Source organism: Ictalurus punctatus, chromosome 11 (assembly GCF_001660625.3).
Source record: "Ictalurus punctatus breed USDA103 chromosome 11, Coco_2.0, whole genome shotgun sequence".
In the NCBI taxonomy this organism is placed as follows: Eukaryota; Metazoa; Chordata; class Actinopteri; order Siluriformes; family Ictaluridae; genus Ictalurus; species Ictalurus punctatus.
In genome coordinates, this window is record NC_030426.2 from 24,899,873 (window position 1) to 24,916,548 (window position 16,676).

Consider the following 16,676-nt stretch of genomic DNA (forward strand, 5'->3'; position numbering starts at 1 on the left):
TTAATTTTACAAAAAGATCAAAGTTTCGTTTGAACTAGGATCAAATCTTAACCGAACAATAACTTCAACTAAAACACTGGTAAAAAAAAAAATTAAGATCTTTATACGTTCTTAGGATTCAATCTTAACTTGGGATAAAAAACCCAATTAGCTTTAATTACATTCTTCTTCTCTTTTAGTGAAAACTAGGATTAAAACTGTACTTCGAGCAACAGTTTTACTTTGTTTTCTACACTCTGTATAACGGGATAGACGACGAGCTGATATCTCAGATATTTAAATGACCTCAGATACAAACATTACATTTTAATCCATGTTAAATGTGGATTTCAGAGAAACAGAGTTAATGCAGTCGTATCGTTTTAATTTAATTTGCTTATTAATTATTTTACAAGGTTTGTTTTAAAATTAAAAGTTAAAATTATTTTTTATTTATTTATTTATTTATTTATTTTTTTATTTTTTTATTTATTTTTTTTTTTTACAAGTTTTGGTGTAACTGAATGACCAGATTTTGATCGAATCAAAATTAAAGACCCAACTTTTTTTTTGGCCCGTTTCGGTTTAAGAACGAACCCTTTAATTTACTTATTAATTATTTAACAAGGTTTATTTTAAAATTAAAAGCTAAAATTATTTTTTAAATGTATTTATTTTATTTTATTTTATTTTATTTTATTTTATTTTTTGCAAGTTTTGGTGTAACTGAATGACCAGATTTTGATCGAATCAAAATTAAAGACCCAACTTTTTTTTGGCCCGTTTCGTTTTAAGAACGAACCCTTTAATGTCACATATCTTGGTTTCTATGAGCAGTAAGTGGGTCAGAGCTGTTTCATTGATAAATTGATGCGAATGTAAATCATATCATATCAAATAAGGATGATTCGGTGTAACAGCACATAAATCGGTGTAATAGTACTTAAATCTTTATCGGCGTCCATTAAATAAGTCGAGTTTCCCCACCTTATAAATCCTACTTTATCCTCTGTTTAAAGCTATACCGTAGCTTTCTAATTACTTTCACTGTAAATACCGTGATACTTCAGAAACCGGTGATTAATACGGTTTAAGATGATATAACTGATGAATAAGCCTTAACTCATCATTGTTTTTCCACATAACTACATGTAGAGAAAAGAAAACATGACTTTAATATCTACCAGTCATCCAGTGGTACACTCACCTTCTCTGTACTCACCACGACGATTCCACTGACCCAGACACTATAAAACACTGAACATCTCGCAGTGACGGAGAGAAAGAGACACCGCGAGCCTCAGAGCGCGAGAGTCAGATGTTCAGTGTGTGTATGCGAGCGTGTGCACATCTGCTTTCACACGAAACAGCTCCTCCCTTTAAAGATATGGTTCAGCCAAAATGAAATGTACCCAGTTTACCTCGCAGATATTAAATGCAGTTCATCAGCCAAGACACCAGCCTAGGAGTATTTCTATCTTTATTCATTTTTTTGTGCCGTGACGCTAACAAGTAATTACACGTCAGTGTATAGCCTCCAGTTTAGCAGTAGTACACAACACTGAGCTACTCTACAGAGTTACTTCTCGTGATGTCCTAAAATCAGATGTACATAAGAAAAATAGTGTAAGTTTACGTCATTTGTCATGAAGGGCTTAAGCCGTAAATAAACATCTTTAAGTACTAGTGTTAAGTGTAAATGTTACTAAACTAACTACCTAAATAAACGGAAATGCCAAGTGATTTGTCACTGATGTATTATTAAGATCCTATATACTGAGTACTAATGTGTGGCGGCCTGGTTAAACCCTTTACATGACATTTTTCGGGCATCTTCAAGTCTGGTGATTCGTAAAAGGAGAAAATGCCTTCAGTGTTTCTATTGCAATTCCACCGCAAGAAGCCGCACCTTCCTCTACATGTACAGTGGCGCTTGAAAGTGTGTGAACCCTTTAGAATGTTCTATATTTTGATTAAATATGACCCAAAACGTCATCTGATTTTCACACAAGTCTGACAAGTAGGTAAGGAGAACCCAGTTAAACAAACGAGACGTTAATTTAGTGAGGAAAGTGACCTAATATGGCATCCGTGAGAGGCAAAAGTATGTGAATGTCTAGGATTAGCAGTTTAATTTGAAGGTGATATCAGAGTCAGGTGTTTTCAATCAATGGGATGACGATCAGGTGTGTGTGAGTGTTATATTTAAAGAACGCGGATCTATCAGAGTCTGATCTTCACAGCACGTGTTTGTGGAAGTCTATCATGGTACGAACAGAGGAGATTTCTGAGGACCTCGAATAAAGAGATGTTGATGTTCATCGGGTTGGAAAAGGTCACAAAAGCATCTCTAAAGAGTTTGGACTCCACCGATCCGCAGTCAGACAGATCGTGTAGAAATGGAGGGAATTCAAGACCGTCGTTACCCTCTACACGAGTGGAGACCAGCAAAGATCACTCCAAGAGCAAGACGTCTAATAGTCTGCGAGGTCACAAAGGAACCCAGAGTAACTTCTAAGCAATTAAAGTCCTCTCTCACATTGGTTAATGTTCATGAGTCCACCATCAGGAGAACACTGAACAACAACGGTGTGCATGGCAGGGTTGCACGGAGAAAACGCATGTCACATGACCATTCATGCACACTGGACATGCGCGTACAGTACAAGTGTGCAATAGGATAATGGCTGACTTAGGAATAATTGCATGAATTACATCAATACGAATGTGAATTATAAGGAAACACTATTTAAATGAGGATTTCGCACATGCTATTTGTTATTAATGACACTCAATGACCTCAATGACACTCTAATAATAAGCTAAATGTGATGTGTTTAAATGAGGTGTGAACATGAAGTCCATACCTACTGTAATATGAATATTTATAATGTATAGTATGAACGTTTCTAACACGATAATACTAACTTTACAATACAATACTAAATATTTTCTGATCGTTTAGAGACATTAAAGCATTAGCCGAAAACTTTACAGTAAATGTTTTCATTATTCAGAACTATTTTAATGTATATATTTTGTTCTCAACTGCCAGAAACTGTTTTTTTGTTTGTTTTTTTTTGCAAATTTTATACATGCCCTTCAGCTGTACACATTTACATGGAAGAGTAAGACTTTCAGGCTTTGACGCTGCCTTGTATTTAGCACTTTTAGGTAGAAACGGCCACAAACGTGCAAAATCGGACAAGATATGATGGAAAAGGATGTCCAATCCTCCGAAGAGCTTGATAGTAAATCAGCTGGTGCGCTTTTGTGTGCGTTATCCGTGTTTTTATAGTCTGATTCTAAATCATTAAACAAAAAAAATGATGAGCGTAAGGGTCTGTTATTATTATTTCTGCTTTCTGTTCTCCGGACCTGCCTGATCCATCCTGATGCCCTAACTCTGATTGGAGCTCTCATCAACTGGAGACTACAGTCTGGAGATCGCTGACGATGGTACCGCTTGAAGTACCATGGGAATGGTTTTGGACCTCTCGCTGTGGTTGCTGGGACTACGGTTGCTGCGATGTCCTCGGGACTGCGATCACCACATGCAGTTTTACACCCAGGTCTCCTTTAGTGAACGGTGGACTAGTTCAACAAACAGACTTCATATAAACACCATAATGAACTTTCCTTTACTCTCACACTCTCCGTCGTTCCCCAGATGAGGACGGGTTCCCTTCTGAGTCCGGTTCCTCTCAAGGTTTCTTCCTCGTATCGTCTCAGGGAGTTTTTCCTCATCACCGTCACCACCGTCTCGCCCAATAGAGATAAATCCACACACTTAAAATCTCCATCCTGTGTTTATATGTTTCTGTAAAGCTGCTTTGAGACGACGTCCATCGTTAAAAGCGCCACACAGATCAAATTGAATTGAATTGAATGGAATTATCTGCATGTGAATTTTGCACAAATAAACACCTTAAAGCTTTTACATAAGAGGTTAATGTTAAGTATCTATACAGTTGCTTATCAGCGGACTGTTCTATAATTTTCAGCCCTCGGGTTTTGTCTCGTTCGACTGTGAACGCCGCTTTGAAGGCCGATGCAGATGAGCCGTCACTCAAGAATGCCGTGGGTGAATTTCCGACATGATTCAGCAACACACTGATGTTTTAACCTGTAATGCACACACACACACACACACACACACATAGAGTTAGCATGCACTTTAGATCAGACCTACACAATGAAAAGAATCTACCTAATCTCAGAGTGTAAAGCGACTTACCGCTGCGAAGTTGAGTGAGTTCTGGACGGAAGCCAAGTCCCAGCACACACAATCCATCATAAATAATCCTTTCAAATGTCTGTAATCCACTCGGAGCTCTGCTAGTGTGTAAACTGTATGTGTGATGAACAGAGCTGTCACATTTCCACCTTTTTACCCAGCAAGATGCTACTGAATTCCTGACAGAGAGAAATTATCAGCGCTCCTGGAGGGAATCTGATCTCGCCGAGCGCGACATCACTCACAGCAAACACATCGCACGGTCTCACGCTACCTGATAGATAGCACACATCAGGTCATGTGCAGAGTTTTAAAAGAAGGGGACGCGTATAGCTTTCGGCACAATGCTAAACCTGTAGCTTATAGCTTATAATGTTTGTTTTTTTTGGACATTGTATGACAATGTGTTCTGTATAAAACTAGGCAAAAAGACATCACAGGGCTACAAACAACACTAACACTGTAAAAAGCTGTTTATTATTAGGTTTAGCTTATGTGGAGTGTCCACTGTAAGTTTCTATAAGCGTTAGTTGTTACTATAGAAACGATAATATAGTATAACAAGTGCATTAAACCTACGATTTGCAGCTGCACTTTTGTTAGAGCGGCTTTTATAGAAAATTCATCAACTCCTTCTGAACAATCACACTTGGAAATTCAGCAGTGCTGTGATATAAATAGTATATCATGTGTACGGGGATGAGTATCGAACGCGTCGACATTTTTTTCAGGAAATATATTTTCCAATGAGGCTATTCACATGAAATTTTCACCAGACATCAGAATTAACTCAAGAAATCCGGAAATATAAAGAATTCACAACGTTCAAGTCCATGAATAAAGTTGTGTGTAATAAAGTGGAATGACACGGGAAAAAAGTCTCGAACACGCTAAGGAAAAGCAGTTCTCCAAGACATGGTAAGGCAAGGAACCGGCTGAGATCCGTAAGTAATTACACCCGCTATCTGTGCAAATTAATATCAGCTTTGTTAGTACATTGATGGTCTATAAAAAGGCTTTTCGTTACCAAGGTGTCACACAAGAAACATCTCATGATGGGTAAAAGCAAAGAGCTCTCCCAAGACCTTCACAACCTTATTGTCGCGAAACATATCGATGGAATCGGATACAGACGTATTTCAAAACTCCCGAAATCTTCCAGTAAGCACCACTGGAGCCATTATCTGGATTTCTTGAGTTAATACCAAAGTCTGGTGAAAATTTCATGTGAATAGCCTCATTGGAAAATATATTTACTGAAAAATATGTTGATGCGTTCAATACTTATTTCCCGCAGTTTATATTTGTATAAGAGGGATCTGTACGTTTTTATTATTATAATCTTGTTTTATCTCATTAATAATGTTGTGTCATAGCTGAAGAATTGTTTTTGGTTTCCTCTTAATTCATAAACGCTCTCGAATCTTTTTCTATTCACGTTTATTATATTAATAATGCACATTTTGAAATCATCAGGATATCACAAATTTTAAATCCCAGTGATGCCATCCATAGCTCCAAATGGGTGGGGCGTCTCGGTAGCGTATAATTCTATGGGCTAGCTTCCCTAAAGCTAACCCTACCCCATTTATTCCATATGTAGCCCATTTGGAGCTAGTCCTGCCCATCTGGAGCTGGCTCTGGGTTGCTGAGATACATCCTTGTCCCCAGTTGGTAGTCGTTATATAATAGGGAAGAGCTAGATGATTTTATCAGGTGAACAAATCGGGGGGAAATCCAATCAATTAATCAATTAATTAATTAATTAATTAAAACACCACAAAATATCCATGGGCCAGTTTTACTGTGAATCTTACCTATAAGGGCGCTGAAACTGACCACATCATTACCCATATAAGGGATAACAAGGGTTATGAATGTGGGGCCAGGGGATGGTGGGCCTCACTTGTAGCCCACCTAGGCCCCACTAGTGGCCCACATGAGGTATGCTGACACACATGTAGAGGCCATGGATAAATCTTTATGGGCCCCATGTGGGCAGACTAATGGGGGCCCAAGTCTCATCCCATCACTAAGCCATATGGAGCCCGCATGGACATCTTAGCTGGGCATGGAGCTATAAGGACATATTGAACGATCCATCAGACACAATGGGGGAATCCACCGCTCTCAGATGTTTGCTGTTCTCCCTGATTAATGATCAAACCTTTCCTGAATTGAATCAGATGTTTTAGCATGGAGATAACACGAACCTGCAAGAAAAGTGAATCCACACGGAGTACAAGAGCTCACAGCATGAGCGGAAATATGTGAAATACAGTACAGCTTCAGTTCTGGTGTTCTCAGTGACACAGCCACAGATATACCGAACACTGGATTTACATCACTAAATAAAAACAATGAAGAAGAAGCAAAGAAAATGTGAAAATGAACATGCCATTTAAACCTGAATTATATTCCACATGAACGTATTATTTCTGTCTGAAATGCATATTAATCAGACCTTACATCAGAGTCAGTTCATTCTGACCCCTTTCAGTTTTTTATTTTTATTCTTCGGGTGTTTGATAGAACAGTTTGTGAAATATTACCACTGGGCTGGAGTGCTCATTGGAGTGTTTTGAGATTGTTTTTGCGGTTTCATGTGGAAGGACATCTTTCAGAAACACTGTTGGTGTGGACAGTTATTTTGAAGAAATGGCAAGGTAAAAACTTTGTTTTTCAAAAATATCTTTACATGCACTATATGGCCAAAAGTGTGTGGACGCTTGATCATCACACCCATTACAGATGTACTCCCCCTTTGCTGTTATAATAAGCTCCACTATACTGGGAAGGCTTTCCACTAGATTTTGGAGCATGGCTGTGGGGATTTGTGTTCATTCACACATTCCACAAGAGCGGTAGGGAGGTCAGGCACTGATGGATGATGAGGAGGTCTGGAGTGCAGTCGGCATTCCGGTTCATTTCAAAGGTGCTCAGTGGGGTTGAGGTCACGACTCCAGTCCAACCTTATCACATCGTGCCCTCGTGGAGCTCGCTTTGTGCACAGGGGCATCGTCATGCTGGAACAGGTTTAGGCCTCTTATTTGCAGTGGAAGTGAAATTAGAATGCTACAGCATGCAAAGATGTTCTACACAATTGTGTGCTTCCATCTTTGTGGGAACAGTTTGGGGAAGAGCCACATATGGGCGTGATGGGCAGGTGTCAACATTCTTTTGACCATGTAGTGTCCATCCATCCATCCATCCACCCATCCTTCCACCCATCCTTCCACCCACACATCCAACCATCCATCCTTCCAACCATCCATCCATCCTTCCATCCTTCCATCCAACCATCCATCCATCCTTCCATCCACCCATCCATCCACCCATCCAACCATCCATCCTTCCATCCATCCACCCTTCCATCCATCCACCCATCCAACCATCCATCCTTCCATCCTTCCACCCACACATCCAACCATCCATCCTTCCATACACCCATCCAACCATCCATCCTTCCATCCACCCATCCATCCACCCATCCAACCATCCATCCTTCCATCCATCCACCCTTCCATCCATCCACCCATCCAACCATCCATCCTTCCATCCATCCATCCATCCTTCCACCCACACATCCAACCATCCATCCTTCCATACACCCATCCAACCATCCATCCTTCCATCCACCCACCCATCCAACCATCCATCCTTCCATCCACCCATCCATCCAACCATCCATCCTTCCATCCACCCAACCATCCATCATTCCATCCACCCATCCAACCATCCATCCTTCCATCCACCCACCCATCCAACCATCCATCCTTCCATCCACCAATCCACCCACCCACCCATCCATCCATCTACATAGGTTCAACACTGCATTATGTTAGTAGTAAGTATATGATGTTCCTAGGAATTTGGCATTGGGCTATACTGCATGTTGGATTTTCCCAGATTACCTAATAAATGTGAGATATAACAAAACTAATATGATAATAAAATATTATTGTTGGTAAATAAAAGAAAATGATTTGTGAGATTCTTTCCTTAAAGTGAAATTAGAATTTTGTTAAAATTATTATTATTATTAATAATAATAATAATAATAATAATAATAATAATAATAATATTATTATTATTATTATTATTATTTTATTTTTATTTATTTTTTGTCCCGGGTTTCCAAACCACCCTGAGCTTTTGATTTAAATGGGAAGATTTCAGAATTTCAGAAGTTTCAGAAGTTCAGAAGTCGGACTATCCTGTCACGTTCAGGGGTGAACTTTACAGTGTGCTCAGGCACTGCACAGTTAATGTCGCTTACTTACAAATAATCGCTACAGACTCGATCCCCTTCGGCCCTGGGAGAAATGTTTATGCTTCTTTTCACTTTATTTATTTATTTATTTATTTATTTAAAATATGTAGTAATTTATTAAATAAAAAAAACAACAACAACAACACTTTAACGGTTCAGTTTTATGAGTTACTGAGCTGTATCTCCATAGTGTTTTATTAGAATTAGAGCACCGAGATAAAAAGCACATCGTTAACTTATAATTTGTTAAGGATGGGGATCATTCACAGAGAAATTTAGTCTCTAAATGTGACCTGAACTATGAAGATGGGAGAAAAGTTGAAATTACAGCTTTACCTCTGATGTGCTGACGCTGGAGACTCCTTCCATAAATGTTAAATAAATGTGGAAAAAGTTGAAATAAACTTCATCATATCACAGTTATGTTTGTTTTTGTTAATTAACAAAAAAATGTCATATTTGTTTACTATTAGGCTTACATTATGTTAAGAGTCTGAGGTACAAGTCCCTGTGAATGAGCTTCTGACCAATCGGATGCGAGAATTCAACAGCGCTATGGTATAAAGGTAAATATTTCTTTATCAAGTTATATTATTCAACTATACAGGTTATATTATATTTCTTTATCAAAGCGGATTTCAGATTTTGATCTGTACTTTTCAGCGATCAACATTTGGGGTTTTTTTTAAATTCTTTTTTACTTCCAAATTCTGTGTAAGAACAAGCATCCCGTAGCATGCTTTAGGTACAGCTAACAGGCAGAGAGAAGATGATGGTATTGAGTGAAGAGCTGAGCGTTAACGGACAGTTTAGAGGCCATCACTATTAGATAAATGACCTTTCACCCCAAGAACATAGTACAGAGCTGAGGATGTGTGATATACTGTATATAAGGAATAAAACGCACCTCAATAAGAGAACTATATACATTTGACTTTTATTTACTTTGGATTATTAAAGTCACTCAAAAAAAAAAAAGTGAGAGAATAAAATAGAAAGGCAAAGCAATTTTTTTATTTAAAAGTAATACTAAAAGGAGATGAAAGCAAAAACAGGTATTATGCACATCTGCATGTGTCCATGAACATCCAAAACAAAACACAGTCTGACTGTAATTCAGGTTCGGCATCACGAATAGGCCTGTAATATACATTCAACCCTGTTTTCAGAGGAAAAGAGGATGGTGATGTCACTGAAGTGTGATGTGTTGGACTATGTGTTGGATTTTTTCAACAGAAGAAAGAATATTCAGTTAAAATGTCAACACATAATGGAGTAAGAAATGAATTTTTTTATATATATATTATATATATATATATATATAACAAATGCAGGTCGAAATCTGGCCAATTATTACAAAGTGCTTCGTTGTAAATTTTCAGCAGCAGGGAAAATCATCTTCGGTGCATCAACTTCATCGTAAGCTTCTGCTCATATGTTATCTACAAGAATAATTTAGAAAAAACTGTAAGTGTTTTTTTTTTTAAATGATGAATGTGTGTGTGTATGACAGAGAGAGAGAGTGAGAGAGAGCGAGAGAGAGAGTGTGAGAGAGAGAGGGAGAGAGAGAGCCAGGACGGGGGAGAGAAGGAAGAGCGAGAGAGAGAGAGAGAGAGAGTGAGAGAGAGCAAGAAGGAGGGGAGAGAAGGAAGAGAGAGAGAGAGAGAGAGCGCGAGAGAAAGAGAGAGAGTGATAGAGAGAGTGAGAGAGAAAGAGAGAGAGAGCAAGAGAAAGTGTGAGAGAGAGAGCGCAAGAGAGAGAGAGAGTAAGGAGAAGGGGAGAGAAGGAAGAGCAAGAGAGAAAGAGCGAGAGAGAGAGAGAGAGAGAGAGAGAGAGAGAGAGAGCGAGAGAGAGAGAGAGAGAGAGAGAGAGAGCGAGAGAGAGAGAGGGTGAGAGTGCGAGAGAGAGAGAGAGCGAGAGAGAGCGAGAGATAGAGAGGGTGAGAGCGAGAGAGAGCGAGAGATAGAGAGAGAGCGAGAGAGAGAGAGAGATAGAGAGAGAGAGAGCGAGAGAGAGAGCGAGAGAGCGAGAGCGCGAGAGAGAGGGAGAGATAGAGAGGGTGAGAGCGAGAGAGAGCGAGAGATAGAGAGAGAGAGAGCGAGAGAGCGCGCGAGAGAGAGAGAGAGCGAGAGAGAGCGAGAGATAGAGAGAGCGAGAGAGCGAGAGAGAGAGCAAGAGAGAGAGAGAGAGAGAGGGTGAGAGCGAGAGAGAGTGGAAGGTGCTTACCAGTAAAATGCAAGCTTCTTTCCTGTTTCGAGACGGTAAAAGCATAATTTCCTCCCTATAATGTATTAAACATGACAAACACATATTGATACATAGAGTCATTTAAAGCATTTAGAGCTACAAACATACTGATAGAGTTGTTATTGTTTTTTTACTCACCGGTGAAAAGCTGGCACTTTTCTTCACTCCTGCTGGATTCATGTTCAGGTTGGGGGCTGGGTACGACGGAGGGCGTGGAATCGAATGCCTCTGTTTAAGATGATCCTGGTGAGATGGAACAGACGTCTCTGCGTCGCTGTTATAAGGGATGGGTGGCAGGGGTCCTTTCTTCTGTGCCAGAGAAAGAGTACTGGTCTCGTCTGACTCTACAGGCGGTGGAGCTTTAGGGGACGCAGACCTGAACAAGTGTACCATAGTCACGTCATTAAAGGAGCAGTTTGTAGGTGAAACACAAGGTTAAACCCTAAAGATGTTCAGAGATATCTAACAACAAACACCTGTCAGTCCCGTGTTCCGATATTTTTGCTCGCCTACAAATCGGGTGGTCTGATCCATAATGTGCTATGTCGTTTCATACGTCTACATATACAGTGCAGTGAATTCTCAACTCTCTTCTCGTATTCATCTTTCGCTCTCAAACACGAATGTCTCACGACAAACAAATGAATTGGCCTTGCTGTTCCAATAGTTTTGGAGAGGACTATATTATTATTATTATTATTATTATTATTATTATTATTATTATTTTGGGATGAACAGGTAAAGTGTTTTCAAACTGATTCGAAAAACAGATATACAGGAAGATATATAGGAAGATAAATAGGAAGTGCACGATTTGTTGGTTTTTTTTTTTGGGGGGGGGGGGGGGGGGGGGGGTTTCCAGAACGTTTTCCACATAGGGCATTTATTTGAAACTAGAGGTGTGCGTCAGGACTGCGATCCGGTGATAAAAATGTCACACGTGAAAAGGGTTAGGGTTAGGGTAACCCTAACCCTAACCCTAACCCTAAACAAACTCCTTTATATGAGCGTCGGTCGCTGCACGACGCCTTTACAGCACTGATTCATTCATCCTTAGTAACTGCCTGCGCAGGGTCACGGAGGTTTCATCGTAGCTACTAGACGGTTTCGAGTATTTCGCTCAATAGAATCACCCACCCATGGATGGATGATGGTGAGCTCCTTACCGGCTGAGAGACAGACAGGTGCTCAGTTTGTTCTTCAGCAGCCATCCGGAGGCCGAGTCCAGACTGTGAGTCCGGACGAACACGGGACGCGCTGCACAACACAATAACAGTGCTGATCAGAGTCGAAGCAAAGCTGACAGCTCCATAACCATCTGAAGAGTGTGTGTGTGTGTGTGTGTGCAAACCTTTAGTGCCGCTGATGCAGTTCTGTACAGCTGTGTTGAACCGGCTCGCCTCGTCCTCATCGGAAAAGTTCAGCCCCGCCCAACATTCCTACACAGGGGCGAATAAGGATGCACTGACGCCATTTTTACTTATTTATTTCTCAGAGCAAGTACAAGTGCGTGTATGTCTTTTAACAGTGAACTCCCGCTGAGCGTCATGTTTGAGATGTTATACTGTACAAGCGGAGACATTGCGTCTGGACGATGACGTACACCTGAGTTACATCACAAAGCGGTAACACAGACGTTGCGCTCGGCGTATTATTACGAGTAAGAGTATATAAGCGTACTCGATACCAGTAAGAGTATCGGCGCCCGAAGCCCTTCCACCCACCCCCCCACCCCCAAGCAGTACCGACACAATGGGATAAAGATTCAGTTTAAGTGTTGAATATTCCATTTTAAAAACGGAGATACTGTATATAGGAAGACAACTGAGCGGAGGTGAAATTCAGATTCGGGTCACTGACATCACCGGGGAAAGTGTGGAAAAAGGCGCAGGGTGTGGAATACGTGAACGATGTATACAGCTCCTGTTCCCAGAGCAGCTTGGCCCTCTGCAGAGAGAAACACAGAAATATTGTGATCTTTCCACACTCCCTTTAAACAGAGCGAATATCAAAACAATACAAATAACATTTCTTTAAGGCTGAGAATGTGACTGAATGTAGATCTGTAAACTAGAACATGGTCCTGATTTACTAAGATCCCAAAAACGATCTCCGACATGTTGTCCGTGCAGGTAGAGAGCGCCTCGCAGGTGTTTCAGAGAGAATAAGGGTTTAAATAACGTGCTTGAGTTATGTGAGGAATATAAACCGAGTGTAAAGTTTTGTCCAGCCTTTTCGTTTCGATCACGTAAAGACCGCCGTTATTACCCGACGTGCTGCTAACGCGGATCACTAAGTACCCTTTAAGCGTCGCAAGATGACCGCGACTGGAAAGAAGGACAACGTGACAGCCGGATGTTCCAGGCGCCGCAATTTCAGAATATTTTCACCACCACAGATATCTTTGTGCGTATGTTGATGGCGTTTTTAATCGTATCGTTTATGAAAACAGAACTCCAGAGTGCGCATCTTAGTCTGGGTACATAGTCTGGAGAATAGATGACTTGTGAAAGAAAAGAAAAGAAATTTGGTGCCAAACCCAAAAACCGATAAAAAGCTGTTTCCTTGTTTTCCCACGTTCAGTTTGAAACGAAAATCGAATGAACACGACGCATATCATATCGCCCCCTGCTGGCGACCCTTGTGTGATGAAAGTTTAAAAAGCTGCTTTTTTCCCCTTCTTTGTATTTCCTGTTTTACTGTTAAGAATGGAAAAATAAAAAAAATGTCATTTTCCTTTTCTTTTTTTCCTTTTTAAATTTCAAACCAGATGATACGCAGATTCGCGAAGGAATAAAACTATTCAAAACAAATGAGTACGTTATGTTAAATGGTCTGCACTTATAGAGCGCCTTTATCCAAAGCGCTTTACACCGTGTCTCATTCACCCATTCACACTCACACACCAATGGTAGCAGAGTTACCGTGCAAGGCGCTAACTTGCCATCGGGAGCAACTCGGGGTTCAGAGTCTTACCCGAGGACACTTCGGTATGTGGAATCACGTGGGCCGGGAATCGCACCTCCGACCCTACGATCAGCGGACGACCCGCTCTACCACCTGATCCACAGCCGCTATACAGCTGTTATACAAAGTTAAACAAAAGTCTTCATATTTTTAAAGATTTACTGACGAACTGAATCATAACAATGAGACTTTTATTCTCAGGTGTCCACAAATAAATGAAATTGGGGGAAAATAGAAATATTTGCAGTGACTCCGCCCTTTTAGTACTTTTAAGTAGAAACACACAAAACTGTATTATTTTGCTGGGGTGAAAAAACCTGAATCTCTATCAAATTACGCACACCTTAGTAAATCAGAGCCTTGTGTGGTGTGTGTGTGTGTGTGTATGTGTGTGTGTGTGTGTAAAAACCTTCACACAAAAGAGCCGTATAAATGTTGAATGTAATTTTTTATCCTGCACCAGACAGACCACTCCACAACTGTGAAACTGCCATTCGGATGTTTTTCCTTTACCAGCCGTAGTTGCCAGGTATAACTGCACCACGGCACAAGCTGACGCCTAAAACACACGCACACACACACACACACACACACACACGAATACTGTCCTGTTGTTTTTGCCAGTAAAATCAGTAATACAGGAAATAAACACAACCCCCAAACAAATGAGCTTCTAAACAAACACCGTCACTTTATCCAGCTTTATACTGTAGCACAGCGCCGTTTAATTCTCCATTCTGTTTGGCAGACGTTGATTAATTTTCTATAACAGCAGCTCTGCAAATCTCAGGTGTGTTCTTTCTAATGCGCTAGCGTTCCTACAGTCTGTTTACCGAAGGAGTCTCCGGTGTCAGCCGTCAGAGCTGAAGCCGTAAATTTCGGCTTTTCCGACATCTTCGGGATTTCTTAGCTTCCTTTCCGAACTCTCAACCTTAGAAAGAGCACCTTAAGCAGCCTGCTTTTTAAGCAAATGCCGTCGTGAAATCACAAGAGCAGGTGAGCACGTGCCAGACGCTGGTTCTGAGAGAAAGACTTACAGTAAGAACAGAACAGGAGAGGAAGCACGTGAATAAAAAGAGAGAAGGAGTGGAAACACTCACGCTGCAGTCGGAGCCGAGCAGGTTAAAGACGAGGCCGTTCTCACGGATCGACAGGAGAGAACTTAACACCCGAGACATCTCTCTACCGACCTTCCTTCTCAGACTGCGCTCTGTTTCTGTGTATAACACACACACACACACACACACACACACACACACACACACCAACACATAGTGCTCTGTTCCTAATGCAAATCAGGCACCATGCACGCAAAAAAAGGCACCATGCACACAACACAGATACACACACACAGTCTAGGACTGGATCAACAATTCAGGCCCACCCGGGCCCACCCCGGCCCACCCCATACACCCACAACTAACTCTGAAACCTGCAGACTGACCTGCACTTGGACTTTCTGAAGTGACAAATGTTTGTTATTTAAGGCATTTTGCATTTCCTATGTGTGTGTGTGTGTGTGTGTGTGTGTGTGTGTGTGTGTGTGTGCTCTTTCTCTCTGTCCTCCACCTGATCACTTCTTGTCCATACTTCAGTGCATCTACGTTGCTTTCATTTACATAAGCCGGGTTGAAACGAGGCAAACGATGACCATATGTTTCAAGAATTGTAAGATTTGCCAGCTGGTTCCTTGTCTTGCAGAAATAAGGGCCTGGACACACACACACACACACACACACACACACACACGGTGCTCAGCTTCCTAATGCAAATCATCAGGCTCAGCAAAAATCTGCAGTTGTTTCCAACACACACACACACACACACACACACACACACACACACACACACACACACACACACACACACACACACACTTTTCACTGCTTCCTAATGCAAACAGAACTCTTATTTTGCACTTGAAAGTAAAGGGAACAGGGAAAGTCACTTTTAGGTGTGCGAGGATGAAGAATGTTCGGTTACAATGGTGGCAGTGGTGTGTATTTTTGTTTGTTTGTTTGTTTGTTTGTGAAATAGGAATGTGTAGTTTAGTTTTGTGCTCCATTTTACTTCGTATAGTGGAGCTTTTTCAGTCTAGTCATACACGGGGTGCGCCTCAACCGGCCCCCTAGTTCAGTAGTCGGGGCGCGGATCAGGAAGTCGGCCATTTTGAGGGCTGTCTCGATCGCAGAATCCTTCCAGTGCACTGGAACGTTCGCGCCCTGAAAAATCCCACAATGCACCGTAAAAACCAGAGAACGCAGACGCTCACGGCGTTCCCCCGTGTCTCCTGAAGCCTCTCGGCTCCAAACAAAACGCGGGACGAACCCCGAGCCAGCTTCGTCTACAAATATAAGTCGCTCGTTGTTGTCGTTGTAGCTCTCAAATGATTACTTGATTTGATTTGACGTTCGACATACGCTTTGTTTGTTTGAGTCTAGCGACTTTTAAGTGTTTAATTAGCTTGCCCGCGATCCTGCTTGACATATTATGACAGAAATGTGTGTGATTACGCTAACCACTTTGTATGACATACTGTATAAAACCTCTTGCGTTTTTAATTTTAGGTGACGTTTTACGACGCGAGTCCGTAGTCATGTTGCCAGAAAATCGAGTTATCGGTGTCCTAATGTGTGTCGTGAGCCATGGTCCTTACCAGTGCCCCAACTCATATACATGATATACTGATTCAGGACCTACTGACCTAGGGAGCTGGTACATCCATCCACGATCTGTACCGATTATCCTACACAGCTCCGGAGGAAGCCTGGAGAATACCCCAGGGGACTCGGGAGCAAGGCGGGGGACACCCTGGATGGACGGGGTACCAATCCATCGCGGTTCACAAACTCACACACACCCATTCAGACGACTTAGAGATGCCAATCAGCCTACAATGCATGAGTGATAAAATCTTACGTAGAGAGCGAGCTAGGATAATTACCTAGCTGATTCGAGCTAGAACTTGCGCGT

General features: G+C 41.3%; 2 protein-coding genes across 3 annotated transcripts in view; both read right to left on the reverse strand.

The window, feature by feature from the left end:
* col28a2b (collagen, type XXVIII, alpha 2b) overlaps positions 1-1,427 on the reverse strand; it is a 42,315-nt gene extending 40,888 nt beyond the window's left edge. Inside the window, exon 1 of the mRNA XM_017479880.3 lies at positions 1,187-1,427. The gene's annotated coding sequence lies outside the window, so the exon portion shown is untranslated. The remainder of the gene's footprint in view (positions 1-1,186) is intronic.
* A 7,983-nt stretch (positions 1,428-9,410) lies between these two features.
* Positions 9,411-15,433, reverse strand: si:dkey-197j19.6 (actin nucleation-promoting factor WAS). 2 transcript variants are annotated; one of them, XM_017479916.3, is made up of 8 exons: positions 14,804-15,433; positions 14,113-14,262; positions 12,597-12,683; positions 12,088-12,175; positions 11,903-11,993; positions 10,875-11,112; positions 10,716-10,770; positions 9,411-9,931 (listed from the first exon to the last, which is right to left on the reverse strand). In XM_017479916.3, exons 1-8 carry the CDS (start codon positions 14,879-14,881, stop codon positions 9,921-9,923), a joined length of 798 nt encoding a protein of 265 aa, XP_017335405.2. In that variant the 5' UTR covers positions 14,882-15,433; the 3' UTR covers positions 9,411-9,920. The 2 variants fall into 2 exon arrangements, with proteins under 2 accessions (XP_017335405.2, XP_017335406.3); XM_017479917.3 differs by lacking the exon at positions 14,113-14,262 and having other exon boundaries at positions 14,804-15,432.
* Between the last annotated feature and the right edge of the window lie 1,243 nt (positions 15,434-16,676).

Bases quoted from the DNA above. Each gene is read 5' to 3' on its own strand.
- si:dkey-197j19.6 (XM_017479916.3), bottom strand. From the start codon at position 14,881: ATGTCTCGGGTGTTAAGTTCTCTCCTGTCGATCCGTGAGAACGGCCTC. The intron at 12,684-14,112 runs GTTTTTACACAC...TTCTCTCTGCAG, and splicing joins TACGGCTCTTTTGTGTGAAG to AGGGCCAAGCTGCTCTGGGA. The intron at 10,771-10,874 runs GTGAGTAAAAAA...AATACATTATAG, and splicing joins AAAGTGCCAGCTTTTCACCG to GGAGGAAATTATGCTTTTAC.